The 15,148-nt window shown below is 42.4% G+C and overlaps 1 protein-coding gene across 1 annotated transcript; it reads right to left on the reverse strand.

Moving 5' to 3' along the window:
* Positions 1-10,284: 10,284 nt before the first annotated feature.
* On the reverse strand, positions 10,285-14,232 carry LOC106566708 (G2/mitotic-specific cyclin-B1). Its single transcript, XM_014135019.3, has 9 exons — positions 14,150-14,232; positions 13,757-13,891; positions 13,539-13,658; positions 13,179-13,361; positions 12,914-13,072; positions 11,474-11,710; positions 11,251-11,391; positions 10,766-10,876; positions 10,285-10,635 (listed from the first exon to the last, which is right to left on the reverse strand). Exons 1-9 carry the CDS (start codon positions 14,168-14,170, stop codon positions 10,531-10,533), a joined length of 1,212 nt encoding a protein of 403 aa, XP_013990494.1. The 5' UTR covers positions 14,171-14,232; the 3' UTR covers positions 10,285-10,530.
* Between the last annotated feature and the right edge of the window lie 916 nt (positions 14,233-15,148).

Consider the following 15,148-nt stretch of genomic DNA (forward strand, 5'->3'; position numbering starts at 1 on the left):
CAATACCCATTTTTAGACTGAGAAACACTTCCAAACTTTCGACTCTGGTCTTGGACAATTCAACTTTGGTTGAGTTTATCTCAGAAATATTAAATGGGTTTCTGAGGCCAAGTTTTCCATTCTTTCTGGACCTCAATCCTGACTCTTGAATTCATTTATTGAGGAGGGCTTGAATAAAAATAGAATATGACATGAGTTTTTGTGGCTTTGTGTTGATTGAATATGTTTGAATAAAGATTATCCTAAAAGTGTCTTTAAGATGTCATCAGCGAGTTTGTAATTTGATGTAATGAGTGTGTAATTTGATGTAATTCTGGGGCATTCCAAGTATGAACTTCACAAATCATAAATCCAGTTTTGACATATGGTATATTGTTGTTATTCAATATTCAATAATAATACACAGGTTAATGAGTGAGAGTCTCATCTCCACTATTCCACTATGTCATATGGGAGAGTGGGGTAAATTTAACTATATTTTACATTCAGCATCACTCCGTCTCAGGAAATAAAGTATTCTTTCTAACAAAGATATCCACATATATTTCGGGATGTTGTGTTTACCTGGAAATAATAAGAATTCATGTGAACATTACAGTTTTGAAAACATAGCTTGTCCAAAAAAAGTGGTCTCTGCACAACTACGGCTCAACTTGGGGTAAGTTGAGCCGTAGGCCAGGTAAGTTAAGCCGCCTACACATTTCTGTACTGAATTAAATATTACCGCTACCTTTTTATAACCATGTCTATCTTTATTTCCAAACACAATTCAACACAATCACTTTTTTGTCTTTTATTAATTTTAAGCATATTTTAACACAGGCTTAACACCTAACAAACACTTAGTACTTTTTTGAACAGTTTTTGCATAGGATAGGCCCTGTTCTTATCTCATGTCCCAGCGATAATGCCTTGCATTACGCCTGGGAAGAAAACACTTCAATTTCCTCAACTTGCTATTGGCTCAACTTACCCCAAGGCAAACATTTTGAATCATATCCCAGACAGCTACAATGATGCGCTTTCATGCTAGGTTTAGGACCTCATATTAAAGCTTATAGAACCATCAACTGATGTATAGAACAATCTTAAAACTATCTCCTTTGGTTTAGATACAAGCATCATAAAACCTCTAACACAATAAATTCATTTGACTTGGTGAAAAGCTAGTTATTTTTGTTCCCTAACTTGCTTACCACTTTTTCCATGTGGTTTCTTCCTTCACAGACTCCATGAATTTATGACCTCTTCCTAAATTTGGTAGAATTATACTTTTTGTGTATGGTTTCTTAGAAACAAATTAACAAATGTGGCTCAACTTACCCCACTCTACCCTACAACTGCTTTCCATGAAATTTCCACAAAAAAGCTAAAGGCCAAAAATCCAGGGGTCCAGGCTGCTTCCACCGTATGGTTTAAAGCTCCACAGAAGGAATCTGTCTTGTAAACTGATCTTGCTGCCCATTCATGACCTCACCCTTCAAGCATGAGTTCTCAGCATGGGCCGGGTTTAAAAGCACAGCTTTCCAGGGTAACTGAAACTAATTATCATCTGTCCCTATGTCTCTGGCCCCCTCCCAGTTAGGGGGAGTGATGAGCTCTACAGCAGAGTCTCACAACTCAATTGCTGGTTGAAAACTGTTTTCTGCCCCTCCCAAAAGATAGAATTTGTAGATAATTGGCCCTCTTTCTGGGACTCACCCACAAACAGGACCAAGCCTGGCCTGTTGAGGAGTGACGGACTCCATCCTAGCTGGAGGGGTGCTCTCATCTTATCTACGAACATAGACAGGGCTCTAACTCCTCTAGCTCCACAATGAAATAGGGTGCAGGCCAGGCAGCAGGCTGTTAGCCAGCCTGCCAGCTTAGTGGAGTCTGCCACTAGCACAGTCAGCGTAGTCAGCTCAGCTTTCCCCATTGAGACCGTGTCTGTGCCTCGATCTAGGTTGGGCAAAATTAAAAATGGCGGTGTTCGCTTTAGCAATCTCACTAGTATAAAGACCTCTTCCATTCCTGCCATTATTGAAAGAGATTGTGATACCTCACATCTCAAAATTGGGTTACTTAATGTTAGATCCCTCACTTCCAAGGCAGTTATAGTCAATGAACTAATCACTGATCATAATCTTGATGTGATTGGCCTGACTGAAACATGGCTTAAGCCTGATGAATTTACTGTGTTAAATGAGGCCTCACCCCCTGGTTACACTAGTGACCATACCCCCCGTGCATCCGGCAAAGGCGGAGGTGTTGCTAACATTTACCATAGCAAATTTCAATTTACAAAAAAAAAAAACAATTACGTTTTCGTCTTTTGAGCTTCTAGTCATGAAATCTATGCAGCCTACTCACTCACTTTTTATAGCTACTGTTTACAGGCCTCCTGGGCCATATGCAGTGTTCCTCACTGAGTTCCCTGAATTCCTATCGGATCTTGTAGTCATAGCAGATAATATTCTAATTTTTGGTGACTTTAACATTCACATGGAAAAGTCCACAGACCCACTCCAAAAGGCTTTCGGAGCCATCATCGACTCAGTGGGTTTTGTCCAATATGTCTCTGGACCTACTCACTGCCACAGTCATACTCTGGACCTAGTTTTGTCCCATGGAATAAATGTTGTGGATCTTAATGTTTTTCCTCATAATCCTGGACTATCGGACCACCGTTTTATTACGTTTGCAATCGCAACAAATAATCTGCTCAGACCCCAACCAAGGAGCATTAAAAGTCATGCTATAAATTCTCAGACAACCCAAAGATTCCTTGATGCCCTTCCAGACTGCCTCTGCCTACCCAAGGACGTCAGAGGACAAAAATCAGTTAACCACCTAACCGAGGAACTCAATTTAACCTTGCGCAATACCCTAGATGCAGTTGCACCCCTAAAAACTAAAAACATCTGTCATAAGAAACTAGCTCCCTGGTATACAGAAAATACACGAGCTCTGAAGCAAGCTTCCAGAAAATTGGAACGGAAATGGCGCCACACCAAACTGGAAGTGTTCCGACTAGCTTGGAAAGACAGTACCGTGCAGTATCGAAGAGCCCTCACTGCTGCTCGATCATCCTATTTTTCCAACTTAATTGAGGAAAATAAGTACAATCCGAAATTTATTTTTGATACTGTCGCAAAGCTAACTAAAAAGCAGCCTTCGCAAATGGAGGATGGCTTTCACTTCAGCAGTAATACATTTATGAACTTCTTTGAGGAAAAGATCATGATCATTAGAAAGCAAATTACAGACTCCTCTTTAAATCTGGGTATTCCTCCAAAGCTCCATTGTCCTGAGTCTACACAACTCTGCCAGGATCTAGGATCAAGGGAGATACTAAAGTGTTTTAGTACTATATCTCTTGACACAATGATGAAAATAATTATGGCCTCCAAACCCTCAAGCTGCATACTGGACCCTATTCCAACTAAACTACTGAAAGAGCTGCTTCCTGTGCTTGGCCCTCCTATGTTGAACATAATAAACGGCTTTCTATCCACCGGATGTGTACCAAGCTCACTAAAAGTGGCAGTAATAAAGCCTCTCTTGAAAAAGCCGAATCTTGATCCAGAAATTATAAAAAACTATCGGCCTATATCGAATCTTCCATTCCTCTCAAAAAATTTTGAAAAAGCTGTTGCACAGCAACTCACTGCCTTCCTGAAGACAAACAATGTATACGAAACGCTTCAGTCTGGTTTTAGACCCCATCATAGCACTGAGACTGCACTTGTGAAGGTGGTAAATGACCTTTTAATGACGTCAGACCGAGGCTCTGCATCTGTCCTCGTGCTCCTAGATCTTAGTGCCGCTTTTGATACCATTGATCACCACATTCTTTTGGAGAGATTGGAAACCCAAATTGGTCTACATGGACAAGTTCTGGCCTGGTTTAGATCTTATCTGTCGGAAAGATATCAGTTTGTCTCTGTGAATGGTTTGTCCTCTGACAAATCAATTGTAAATTTCGGTGTTCCTCAAGGTTCCGTTTTAGGACCACTATTGTTTTCACTATATATTTTACCTCTTGGGGATGTCATTCGAAAACATAATGTTAAATTTCACTGCTATGCGGACGACACACAGCTGTACATTTCAATGAAACATGGTGAAGCCCCAAAATTGCCCTCGCTAGAAGCCTGTGTTTCAGACATAAAGAAGTGGATGGCTGCAAACTTTCTACTTTTAAACTCGGACAAAACAGAGATGCTTGTTCTAGGTCCCAAGAAACAAAGAGATCTTCTGTTGAATCTGACAATTAATCTGGATGGTTGTACAGTCGTCTCAAATAAAACTGTGAAGGACCTCGGCGTTACTCTGGACCCTGATCTCTCTTTTGAAGAACATATCAAGACTGTTTCAAGGACAGCTTTTTTCCATCTACGTAACATTGCAAAAATCAGAAACTTTCTGTCCAAAAATGACGCAGAAAGATTTATCCATGCTTTTGTTACTTCTAGGCTGGACTACTGCAATGCTCTACTTTCCGGCTATCCGGATAAAGCACTAAACAAACTTCAGTTAGTGCTAAATACGGCTGCTAGAATCCTGACTATAACCAAAAAATTTGATCATATTACTCCAGTGCTAGCCTCCCTACACTGGCTTCCTGTTAAGGCAAGGGCTGATTTCAAGGTTCTACTGCTAACCTACAAAGCATTACATGGGCTTGCTCCTACCTATCTTTCCGATTTGGTCCTGCCGTACATACCTACACGTACGCTACGGTCACAAGACGCAGGCCTCCTAATTGTCCCTAGAATTTCTAAGCAAACGGCTGGAGGTAGGGCTTTCTCCTATAGAGCTCCATTTTTATGGAATGGTCTGCCTACCAATGTGAGAGACGCAGACTCAGTCTCAACCTTTAAGTCTTTACTGAAGACTTATCTCTTCAGTAGGTCCTATGATTAAGTATAGTCTGGCCCAGGAGTGTGAAGGTGAACGGAAAGGCTGGAGCAACGAACCGCCCTTGCTGTCTCTGCCTTGCCGGTTCCCCTCTTTCCACTGGGATTCTCTGCCTCTAACCCTTTTACAGGGGCTGAGTCACTGGCTTACTGGTGTTCTTCCATGCCGTCCATGGGAGGGGTGCGTCACTTGAGTGGGTTGAGTCACTGACGTGGTCTTCCTGTCTGGGTTGGCGCCCCCCCTTGGGTTGTGCCATGGCGGAGATCGTTGTGGGCTATACTCGGCCTTGTCTTAGGACGGTAAGTTGGTGGTTGGAGACATCCCTCTAGTGGTGTGGGGGCTGTGCTTTGGCAAAGTGGGTGGGGTTATATCCTGCCTGTTTGGCCCTGTCCGGGGGTATCATCGGATGGGGCCACAGTGTCTTCTGATCCCTCCTGTCTCAGCCTCCAGTATTTATGCTGCAGTAGTTTATGTGTCGGGGGGCTAGGGTCAGTCTGTTACATCTGGAGTATTTCTCTTGTCTTATCCGGGGTCCTGTGTGAATTTAAATATGCTCTCTCTAATTCTCTCTTTCTCTCTTTCTGTGTTTCTCTCGGAGGACCTGAGCCCTAGGACCATGCCTCAGGACTACCTGGTATGATGACTCCTTGCTGTCCCCAGTCCACCTGGCCGTGCTGCTGCTCCAGTTTCAACAGTTCTGCCTGCGGCTATGGAACCCTGACCTGTTCACCGGACGTGCTTGTTGCACCCTCGACAACTACTATGATTATTATTATTTGACCATGCTGGTCATTTATGAACATTTTAACATCTTGACCATGTTCTGTTATAATATCCACCCTGCACAGCCAGAAGAGGACTGGCCACCCCTCATAGCCTGGTTCCTCTCTAGGTTTCTTCCTAGGTTTTTGGCCTTTCTAGGGAGTTTTTCCTAGGGAGTTTTTCCTAGCCACCGTGCTTCTTTCACATGCTTTGCTTGCTGTTTGGGGTTTTAGGCTGGGTTTCTGTACAGCACTTTGAGATATCAGCTGATGTACGAAGGGCTATATAAATAAATTTGATTTGATTTTGAAGAGCAGCATAAGGTAGAGCTAAAAAGATGAACCTAGAGATGTTCTTTAACACATCCCCTCTGCCTATGACAGCAGGTTTTGTTTTGTTTTTCTACTTTGCATTTGTGTCCTAAAAGCAATTTACTAAAGCAATGTTTTTCTTAATTCTCCAATAAATACATATTTCAGTGAGTGCTGCTTGGCATAATAATGGTGCTAATAATTTTGACTAATTTAGACATATAGAAAATGTCAGGATCTGGCAATGTGATCTGTACAACAAACTACATTAAACCAAGTTTAATTCCAAATAACAAAAACATTACTGAAATATTTCTCATTCGGTGACAAGCTGTTGTCCAACAAACAGTTTGAGAGCTGTCAGCAGATGTATTTATGATGGCCTATGATGATCATAATGGATACAGTGAAGGGCCTCTGTGGGATGACAGGTGGTCTTGTACAGCATAAGCTCTGTGAATCCCCTCGTGGGTCTCATTGCATAAGGTCCCCTGGCGTGCAGCTGTGGATTGGCTAAAGGGAACTTCTCCCCCTCTGCCGTGTCCATTAGCCTTAAATACTTGAGGCTTGAGGTGATCAATTGTAATTGACGCCGCTTGCTTTCTCCAGGACGGGTTATGAGTCCTGTGCATCTGCTTGTTCTTTTAATGGGATCCTCATATTCCAAGAATAGTCAAGTAGGTCTTAGTCTACAGCCTTGTCTGCAATGGAGCCCCTTAGCAAAAAGCAGTGGCAGAAAAAAGACAGGTGACATTGTTCCTAAACTGGAATCTGTGAGTTCAAAGGGTAGACTAAACTCATTGGAATGGCTGTTAGGGTAACTGGATGTGAAGCTAATGTCTTACTGTTAAATCTGAAGGTTGAACAAGAAAATGGAATTAGACAGATCTCAATCTACGTCCACTTGGAATTAGGATTTATGAACAGTTACGACTATGGAATCAGATAATTGCTGTTGACACCTTGTTTTCAAAGCCCATCCACTAAGAAAATGGGTCTGTTACAAAATAAAATAACTTTACATTGACAAAAGGGATGGATCCATGTTCATTTAAAAACATGTCTAATGGAGTCAAGCCAGAATGGGGCTTGACTAGTAGAATGGATCTGACCTGAATATATGCTCCTTAACACTGTAGTGATGAGGCCTTGAAAAGGAGCAGCTCAGAGCATCTGGGCCAGCACAGCCATGTGTAGCCAGAAAAGAGCCTTCAGGTGGGGCATCTTAAATGCATGTGAACACCATTAATTGAACTTAACTGCCATTTCCCCTCTAAGCCCATCAGGTGTCACAAGCAGTTGCATTCCTCATTTAAACTATTTTATTTTCCCTTTAACTAGGCAAGTCAGTTAAGAACAAATTCTTATTTACAGTGACGGCCAACAAAATCTTTGGACTAGACTAGTGACTAGTTTTACAATGGCAAATTGTAAATGTGCCATGCATGCAAGCATCAATAAAGGAAATTAGCTGCATGTCACTTGCAGGTTGTGGGTATGTCAGAACTACTCTAGCAGATCATTACACATTCACTAACCAAGATAGGACTGTAACCAGAGCACTACCTCCCTCTGGTGGACACTAGCAGTTACAAGTAGTGCAACACAAATTCCTTCAAAATGAACGATGCATTTTTATATAAAACATATTTAACCTTAATTTAAACTAGGCAAGTCAGTTAAGAACAAATTCTTATTTACAATGACAGCCTACCAAAAGGCCTCCTGCGGGGACAGGGAGATATATATATATATATATATGACAAAACACACATCACAACAAGCGAGACAACACAACACTACATGAAGAGAGACCCAAGACAACATAGCAAGGCGGCAACACGACAACACAGCATGGTAACAACACATGACAACACCACAACATGGTAACAGCACAAAACATGGTACAAACATTATTGGGCACAGACAACAGCAAAAAGGGCAAGGTAGAGACAACAATACATCACGCAAAGCAGCCACAACTGTCAGTAAGTGTCCATGATTGAGTCTCTGAATGAGAGATAAAACTGTCCAGTTTGAGTGTTTGTTGCAGCTCGTTCCAGTCGCTAGCTGCAGCGAACGGAAAAGACAAGCGACCCAAAGAAGTGTGCTTTGGAGACCTTTAATAGGTGACTGGCAGAACAGGTGTTGTATGTGGAGGATGAGGGCTGCAGTAGATATCTCAGATAGGGGGGAGTGAGGCCTAAGAGGGTTTTATAAATAAGCAGCAACCAGTGGGTCTTGCGATGGGTATACAGAGATGACCAGTTTACAGAGGAGTATAGAGTGCAGTGATGTGTCCTAAAAGGAGCATTGGTGGCAAATCTGATGGTCGAAAGGTAAAGAACATCTAGCAGTTCGAGAGCACCCTTACCTGCCGATCTATAAATTACATCTCTGTAATCTAGCATGGGTAGGATGGTCATCTGAATCAGGGTTAGTTTGGCAGCTGGGGTGAAAGAGTGATTACGATAGAGGAAACCAAGTCTAGATTTAACTTCAGCCTGCAGCTTTGGTATGTGCTAAGAAGGACAGTGTACCATTTAGCCATACTCCCAAGTACTTGAGGTGACTACCTCAAGCGCTAAACCCTCAGAGGTAGTAATCACACCTGTGGGGAGAGGGGCATTCTTACCAAACCACATGACCTTTGTTTTTAAGGTGTTCAGAACAAGGTTATGGGTAGAGAAATCTTGGGCACTAAGAACACTGTTTAGAGCATTTAACACAAAATCCAGGGAGAGCCCAGCTGAGTATAAGACTATCTGAATATAAATGGATAAGCGAGCTTCCTACTGCCTGAGCTATGCTGATATAAATAGTGTGAGGCCTAGGATCAAGCCTTGGGGTACTCCCTTGGTGACAGGCAGTGGGTGACAGAGCAGATGCTGACTTTATACACTGCACTCGAGGTAGTTAGCAAACCAGGCCAAAGACCCCTCAGAGACACCAATACTCCTTAGCCAGCCCACAAGAATGGATTGGTCTATCGTATCAAAAGCTTTGGCCAAGTCAATAAAAATAGCCGCACAACATTGCTTAGAATCAAGGGCAATAGTGACATCGAAGACCTTTAAGGTTGCAGCGCAGATCCATAACCTGAGCGGAAACCAAATTGCATACCCGAGAGAATACTATAGACCTCAAGAAAGCCAGTTGATTGACAAGTTTTTCCAACACTTCTGATAAACAGGGCAAAATAGAAATAGGCCTATAACAGGATCAGCTTGATCACCCCCTTAAAAATCAAAGATGAACCGTTGCTGCCTTCCAAGCAATGGGAACCCCCCAAGAAAGGAGACAGGTTAAAGATGGGCTTGGCGATGATAGGGGCAGCAACCTTCATTAAAGAAGGGTCTAAACCATCTGACCCAGATGGTTTTTCTTTTTTTGGGGGGGGGGGGGGGGGGTCGAGTTTAATAAGGAGCTCCTTTAGCATCTCAGACTCAGTGACTGCACGGAGAAACTTTGTAGCGAGGAAGAGCAATCGGGGATAGTCACAGACGGGGTGGGAGATGAGGAAATGTTGGATGGGCAAAGAGGCATGGCTGAGTCAAATAGGAATCCTGACTTATGAAGTGGTGATTAAAGAGCTCAGCCATGTGCTTCTTGTCAGTAACAACCACATCACCAACATTAAGGGACATGGGCAGCTGTGGAGGGTTTATTTGCTAAGTCTTTAACCCATTTTCCAGAACTTCTTGGGGTTAGATTCTCAGAGAGAACTGCTCCTTAAACTAACTTTGGCCTCCTGGATTGCCTGAGTTAACTCATTCACCTTATGAGAGACAGCCTGAGTAGGCCAAGCCTGTCGCCAAATGCAATTCTTGAGGTGGAGTAACTCTGTAAGATCACAGCCAAACATGTTAATTCTCATTATGGGGGCATTTGTTAAGACCAATGAATTTTTTTTAAAGGGTCAGAGGGGATCAAGCTGATTCTATACCAGTTCACAAAGGCTTGCTCATTAAAGTTTAAGTGTCTATGACAGCTTAGGAAAGCTATTTTCACTGCGCAGCCATGACAAATACAGGCTGTAAAACAGTGATCACTAAGGTCATTACAAAAAACAGACTGATACCTATCAGGATTATTTGTGAGGATAACGTCGAGGAGTCAGAAGAGAGCTTAGGGCAGAGGCCAGTGCTGATGGAAGACTAGAGCACCAGTCAACAAATAGCCATTAGAAAGTTTAATGCCTAAAACCAGCTAAACAAATTGTTTGGAGAGGGACTTTGTGGAGACAACCAAGCACTGAAGGTGATCCTTGGTAAAGATCACCATAAAGTGTCTGTATAGCAAAACAGAATTAAAATGTTAAGATGTTTATTGGCATTACTTGAATATACAGTCTTGATCAGACACATCACATTGAGGGTAGACCAGCAGAACAAAACTACTTTAAGTCAAAGCATTTAATGACTGGAATCGTCAAAACCCTGGTGGGGAACACAAGCTGTACATTACCCAACACCAATGTTTCTCCCATAATTGTTAAAAACCACATAAGTTACATACATTCTGTACAGTACAATCAGCAGTGCTGTCAGGCAGCTCATAGGGTGAGCTGCTTTGCAAGGTCCTTGATCAGCAAAGATTTCAGCTGTGAAATGGTGGCGATCTTCATATGCTTCTGACTAGAGTACTTATTCTTAACTGCCTGCAAAAGAAAAAAGAAAGTTACGGCAACAGGTCATTTTGTAGAAGATGAGGTCTTACAACTCTTTAAAATGCACCTAGTTGTAAACTAAGTAAATGGCATTCACTAATAAGGCGGTTCCTCTACGCACCATATGCTTAGTTTGTCCCTCGTTCACCTTCACAACATTTTTTGCTATGTGCTGCATGACCGGGACTAAGCAGTCTTCGGTGTAGTTCATGTAATGCTGCAGTGTGGAACTCTGGGGAGAGGATACAAAGGCAGTAAGTGAGAAGATCAAGTGATGCAGTGACCTGGTATACACCAAGGGCTCCCAAGTGGCGCAGCAGTCTAAGCCTCTGCATCTCAGTGCTAGAGGCATCACTACAGACCCTGGTTCGATTCCAGGCTGTATCACAACCAGCTGTGATTGGGAGTTCCATAGGGTGGCGCACAAGTCACCCAGCAGCACCTGGGTTAGGCCTTCATTGTAAATAAGAATTTGTTCTTAACAGACTTGCCTAGTTAAATAAAGGGCTTCTTTCCCCACAGTCACTGATCAGAGACCAGATATACAAATAGTGAATTCCACTCAGAAAATGAGACATCAACAGCATTTACTGAAGGACATCTTACCCAGTCACCACAGTTGAAGACCTTCAGGGTGAGGGCGAAGGCAGCACTAGCCACCTGGGAGGGAGGGAAGTGCACCATCTCATAGTCCACCATGGTGAGCTCCACCAAGTACTTTGCCAGGGTGTGGTGCTCAGCAGTCACCTGGAGAGATTTTAATTAGTCATTTTGATTCTATAACTGGTGTGACTGTAGGCAATACAGATGGAGTGTAGTGTTGAAATACCTCGCCAATCTTTGAGGCCCTTCTGAGGAACTGGAGGGGGAGAGGGCGGCCAAAGCTGAACTTCAGCACTCTCAGTATCGTCATTTCCATGTCCCTGATCTGGGCAGTGGTGTAGGCCCGGTCGGTCACAAATGCAAAGTCTGCAATCTCTGGAGGGTACATCTCCTCGTATTTGGAGGCGATGAACATCGCAGTCACACCAACCAACTGAAGTTGCTTTTTGGGCACTGGGTTATCCTGTTGGAGATTAGGGTCAGTCAGGACAGTTTACAGTATAGGCCAAATTATACTGCCAATTGTCCCCAAGCCACTTCTTTGCCCTCCACTGATCCGAAGTCTGGATTGAGAAAAAAACATTTCCCACCAACTTCCCATTAAGAGTGGGGATACTCAAGTAGTCAGTTTACACAAATCATACCCAGTTTACAATAACCTAAAAGGCTTGTATCCCAGTTATAATAAAACCAGATGAGATGTCTGGGATACGCTGATCTTAGACAGGATACTATGGCATGTAAACAGCATCTCGTTTACAGCAGTCTGTTCTGCATTTCATGGGCGTTGTCGGATTAACAAAAACACCTAAAAGAAATAAAATGAATTAAAAAAAAAAAAAACCTGCTCAGTTCAATAGGCCATAATTTGTTTTCTGGATACGCCATACAGCCTACTGTCCACCCTAATTTAGACAATTTTTGCTTACTATTTCCATAAGTTGGTAGGCCATTTGTCAACTATAGTTAAAGACATGCAGCTTCTGTCTTAATGTGTTGCCCTAGAAAACTAAATGAAGTAGTGCTCACCAGAATAATGTCTTACGTCAATAGAGTGCATTAGTAATCTAGTCGACGTCGGTAAAGTCAATGTCTTTATGGCCCGGGGAGAAAACTCACAAAAAAAAAATGGAAAGACATGCACAAGACTAATCAGTTTGACCGGTTAAGGAAATTAAAAGCTGAGAAAACACATCGTCTTGGGTGGATATTTTGTGTAGTTGAAATGCTGTCTGCTTGCATAACAGTGTCAAAGATGAGACATGTGCATTTGCAATAGATGCTGAAAGAGTCACATTCCTCCACTAATGTGTGTGAGACAATTAAACACGGTGTATTGTTCTGCAAGAGTTAATATTATGCTACATATGAGAAGTTGTAGGCCTACAGTCAGTGTCCATATTACAGTTGCCATTTAACCTATGAACTTATGAGAAATCTGTTTATTCATGGCTACTTGTGAGCGGCTTATCGAAGATACATGTAAACAGCTTATCCCAAATAAGACCTTAGGCAGGATATGAGCTACCATCCTGAATATTGTGTGCATTTAAACGTGGTCAGCGAACAAGCCCACTGGTGGGCTGTGTGACGTCCCTGCTACACTGTAGTTCACTGCCAGTAATTTCTCATCAGGATGGCTAGAACAGTAGGTCAAGCAAATTACCTGAAGGAAGCGGTCAATGATTCCCACAGTCATATACATGGTCTCCTGCAGCAGGCGGAACTTGATTTGGACCTGGACGAGCCAATCGATGAGAATAGCACGCATGTTGCCTGTAATTTCCTGTCCTTCCAGATATTTGGGTTTAACAGCCTGATCAACCTTTGAGGGGAGACGACAGAGGGATATGTAAGCAACAGGCACATACAGGACAATAAAATGCATTTCCTGGACCGTGGCTTTCAGCTGAGAAACATAATACAACAACCTCAAGTTTCTGAAGGTATTTGTAGATGTCCTTCACATATTCACTGCAGAGCATGGGGTTGTCGTAGTCATCAGCATCCACATCCTTAATACTAAGTAGGACATCAGAGAAGGCCTGGCACAGTTCAATGGGAGCACAGCCAGAGGTCTCCATTGCTGTGGGAGACATTGGCTCAGGTAAAACCTGTCAACAAAAAAAAAAATATAGATATATATATAAAAACACTAGTGTTAGTATTCAATATGGAGTATGGTGGTGAACAATGTCTAATCATGATAGTCATGGAGTTCAGCAGATTGAAGGCTATTACAAATAAATCACAAGCTGCCAAATTCTTGCCCTTTGCCCCAGAAATCTCACCTGAACCTCCAGCTTAACAGGGGCAATAGCAACTTTTTGGGGTTGTTGGACCTCAGGGACCTTCGCCAGCCGTGTGCTGGCCTTCCTCTCAACCACCTTTGTGGGTTCTGCCTTGGCATCCTGTAAAATACAAAAATTAAGCACCGTATAATAGTACTAGAAACAGGGTAGCTAGCAACCTATGCATTGTGAAGTTTTGTTATCCAAAATATAGTCACCTTTTTCAGAGTCTGTCTGGGGACTCCAACATTTCCGATTTCGCCGAGCGCAGCTCTTGCTCTCAGTGTAGGCTTGGTTCCCAGAACTACCTTGCCTGGCAGAGCAGTTTGGTTCTCTGAGGAACCCAGACGATTCTACAGGAATAAAAATAAGGGAACCATGTACAATAATATTATTCAAATAGAACACGACATAGCATTCTGAACGAGTAAACAATAACTTCAGAGAAAGCAGAAGTAACATTTTTCGCTGAGGCACGAGGCGATTCACTCCTCTGCATTTGAGCTTGAATTCTAAACAAAAGCAATAAGCAAGTTGCAAACGTAACACAAAAAGCTATAACAAACCAAACATATCGTAATGCAAAACAAATTCAGAAAAATACAACTTACTCTAGTCATACGGTGAGCCATTTCTAAATATACGACACTTCGGTGAAAGAGAATACGCTTACTGCACACAATATCTAAGAGTGAATCGCCGTAGTTTAAATCCTGGTTTACTCGAATTTCATTCGTTGCGTTCCAAAATGCGCTGCCATCTGATTGGATGACACGCAGCTGATTAGAATGCGTTTCTTAGGACGACCAGCAATCACATGACAGGATTTAGCTCGTTTTTTTTTTTTAAAGACTTCCGCCACCTTATAAATAAGAAACAAGTTATCCAGTTCAAAACAAAGGCACTGTACTGTAGTTGTACTGTTAATGTACAATTGTGTTGAGGTGTGTGTTACCATATAGATGATATGCCCCAAAGATTCTTATAAACCTTTGCAGCTGATTTTCTTAACCTGTATTTTATTCAATACAAGTGTACACTTTGAACTGTACTGTTATTTGAGTATTTACGGTCTTAATGCTGCGTTCACGTGCTATTCGGAACTAGGAAACTAGTTGCTATCTGGGAGCAGGGCAGCATAAAATGGAGTAGGGACGTCCCACAGATCCTGGAAATCATGGACCCTCTGAAATGTCCGACTTGCTAACTGGTTGAACGTGGTACGTGTATATATAATGGTGCTTTCATGACAACTAGGACCTCTGGAAAAAACGAGGTTGAATCATGACGTCAGTGATATTCAGGTCGGAATTTTGGAGCTCTAGAAAGAGGCCCGAGTTCCCGACTTGGAATTCCGAGTTGGATGACCGTTCAAAAATGTATTTTCCCAGTCAGAGCTCGTTTTTTCAGAGTTCCCAGTTGTCTTGGATGCATTGAAGTCGGAAGTCAGAGATTTCCCAGTTGTTATTAACGGAGCATTACAACAACAAACACGTTTCCTAGTTCCGACTAGTAAGTGAACGTGGCATCATTTTAACAAAGACAGTATGGTTAATGCCGTGTACATGTACTAGTCGGAACTAGGAAACTTTGAAATGTATTACTTGCTA

Source organism: Salmo salar, chromosome 01, assembly GCF_965601325.2.
Source record: "Salmo salar chromosome 01, fSalSal1, whole genome shotgun sequence".
Taxonomy (NCBI): domain Eukaryota; kingdom Metazoa; phylum Chordata; class Actinopteri; order Salmoniformes; family Salmonidae; genus Salmo; species Salmo salar.

What these genes read in the sequence shown, in the direction of transcription:
- LOC106566708 (XM_014135019.3), bottom strand. Translation starts at nt 14,170, where the DNA reads ATGGCTCACCGTATGACTAGA. An exon ending in TGGCTCACCGTATGACTAGA is followed by an intron (nt 13,892 to 14,149) that starts GTAAGTTGTATT and finishes TTATTCCTGTAG; the next exon opens with AATCGTCTGGGTTCCTCAGA. An exon ending in GGGCCTCAAAGATTGGCGAG is followed by an intron (nt 11,392 to 11,473) that starts GTATTTCAACAC and finishes AAATCTCTCCAG; the next exon opens with GTGACTGCTGAGCACCACAC.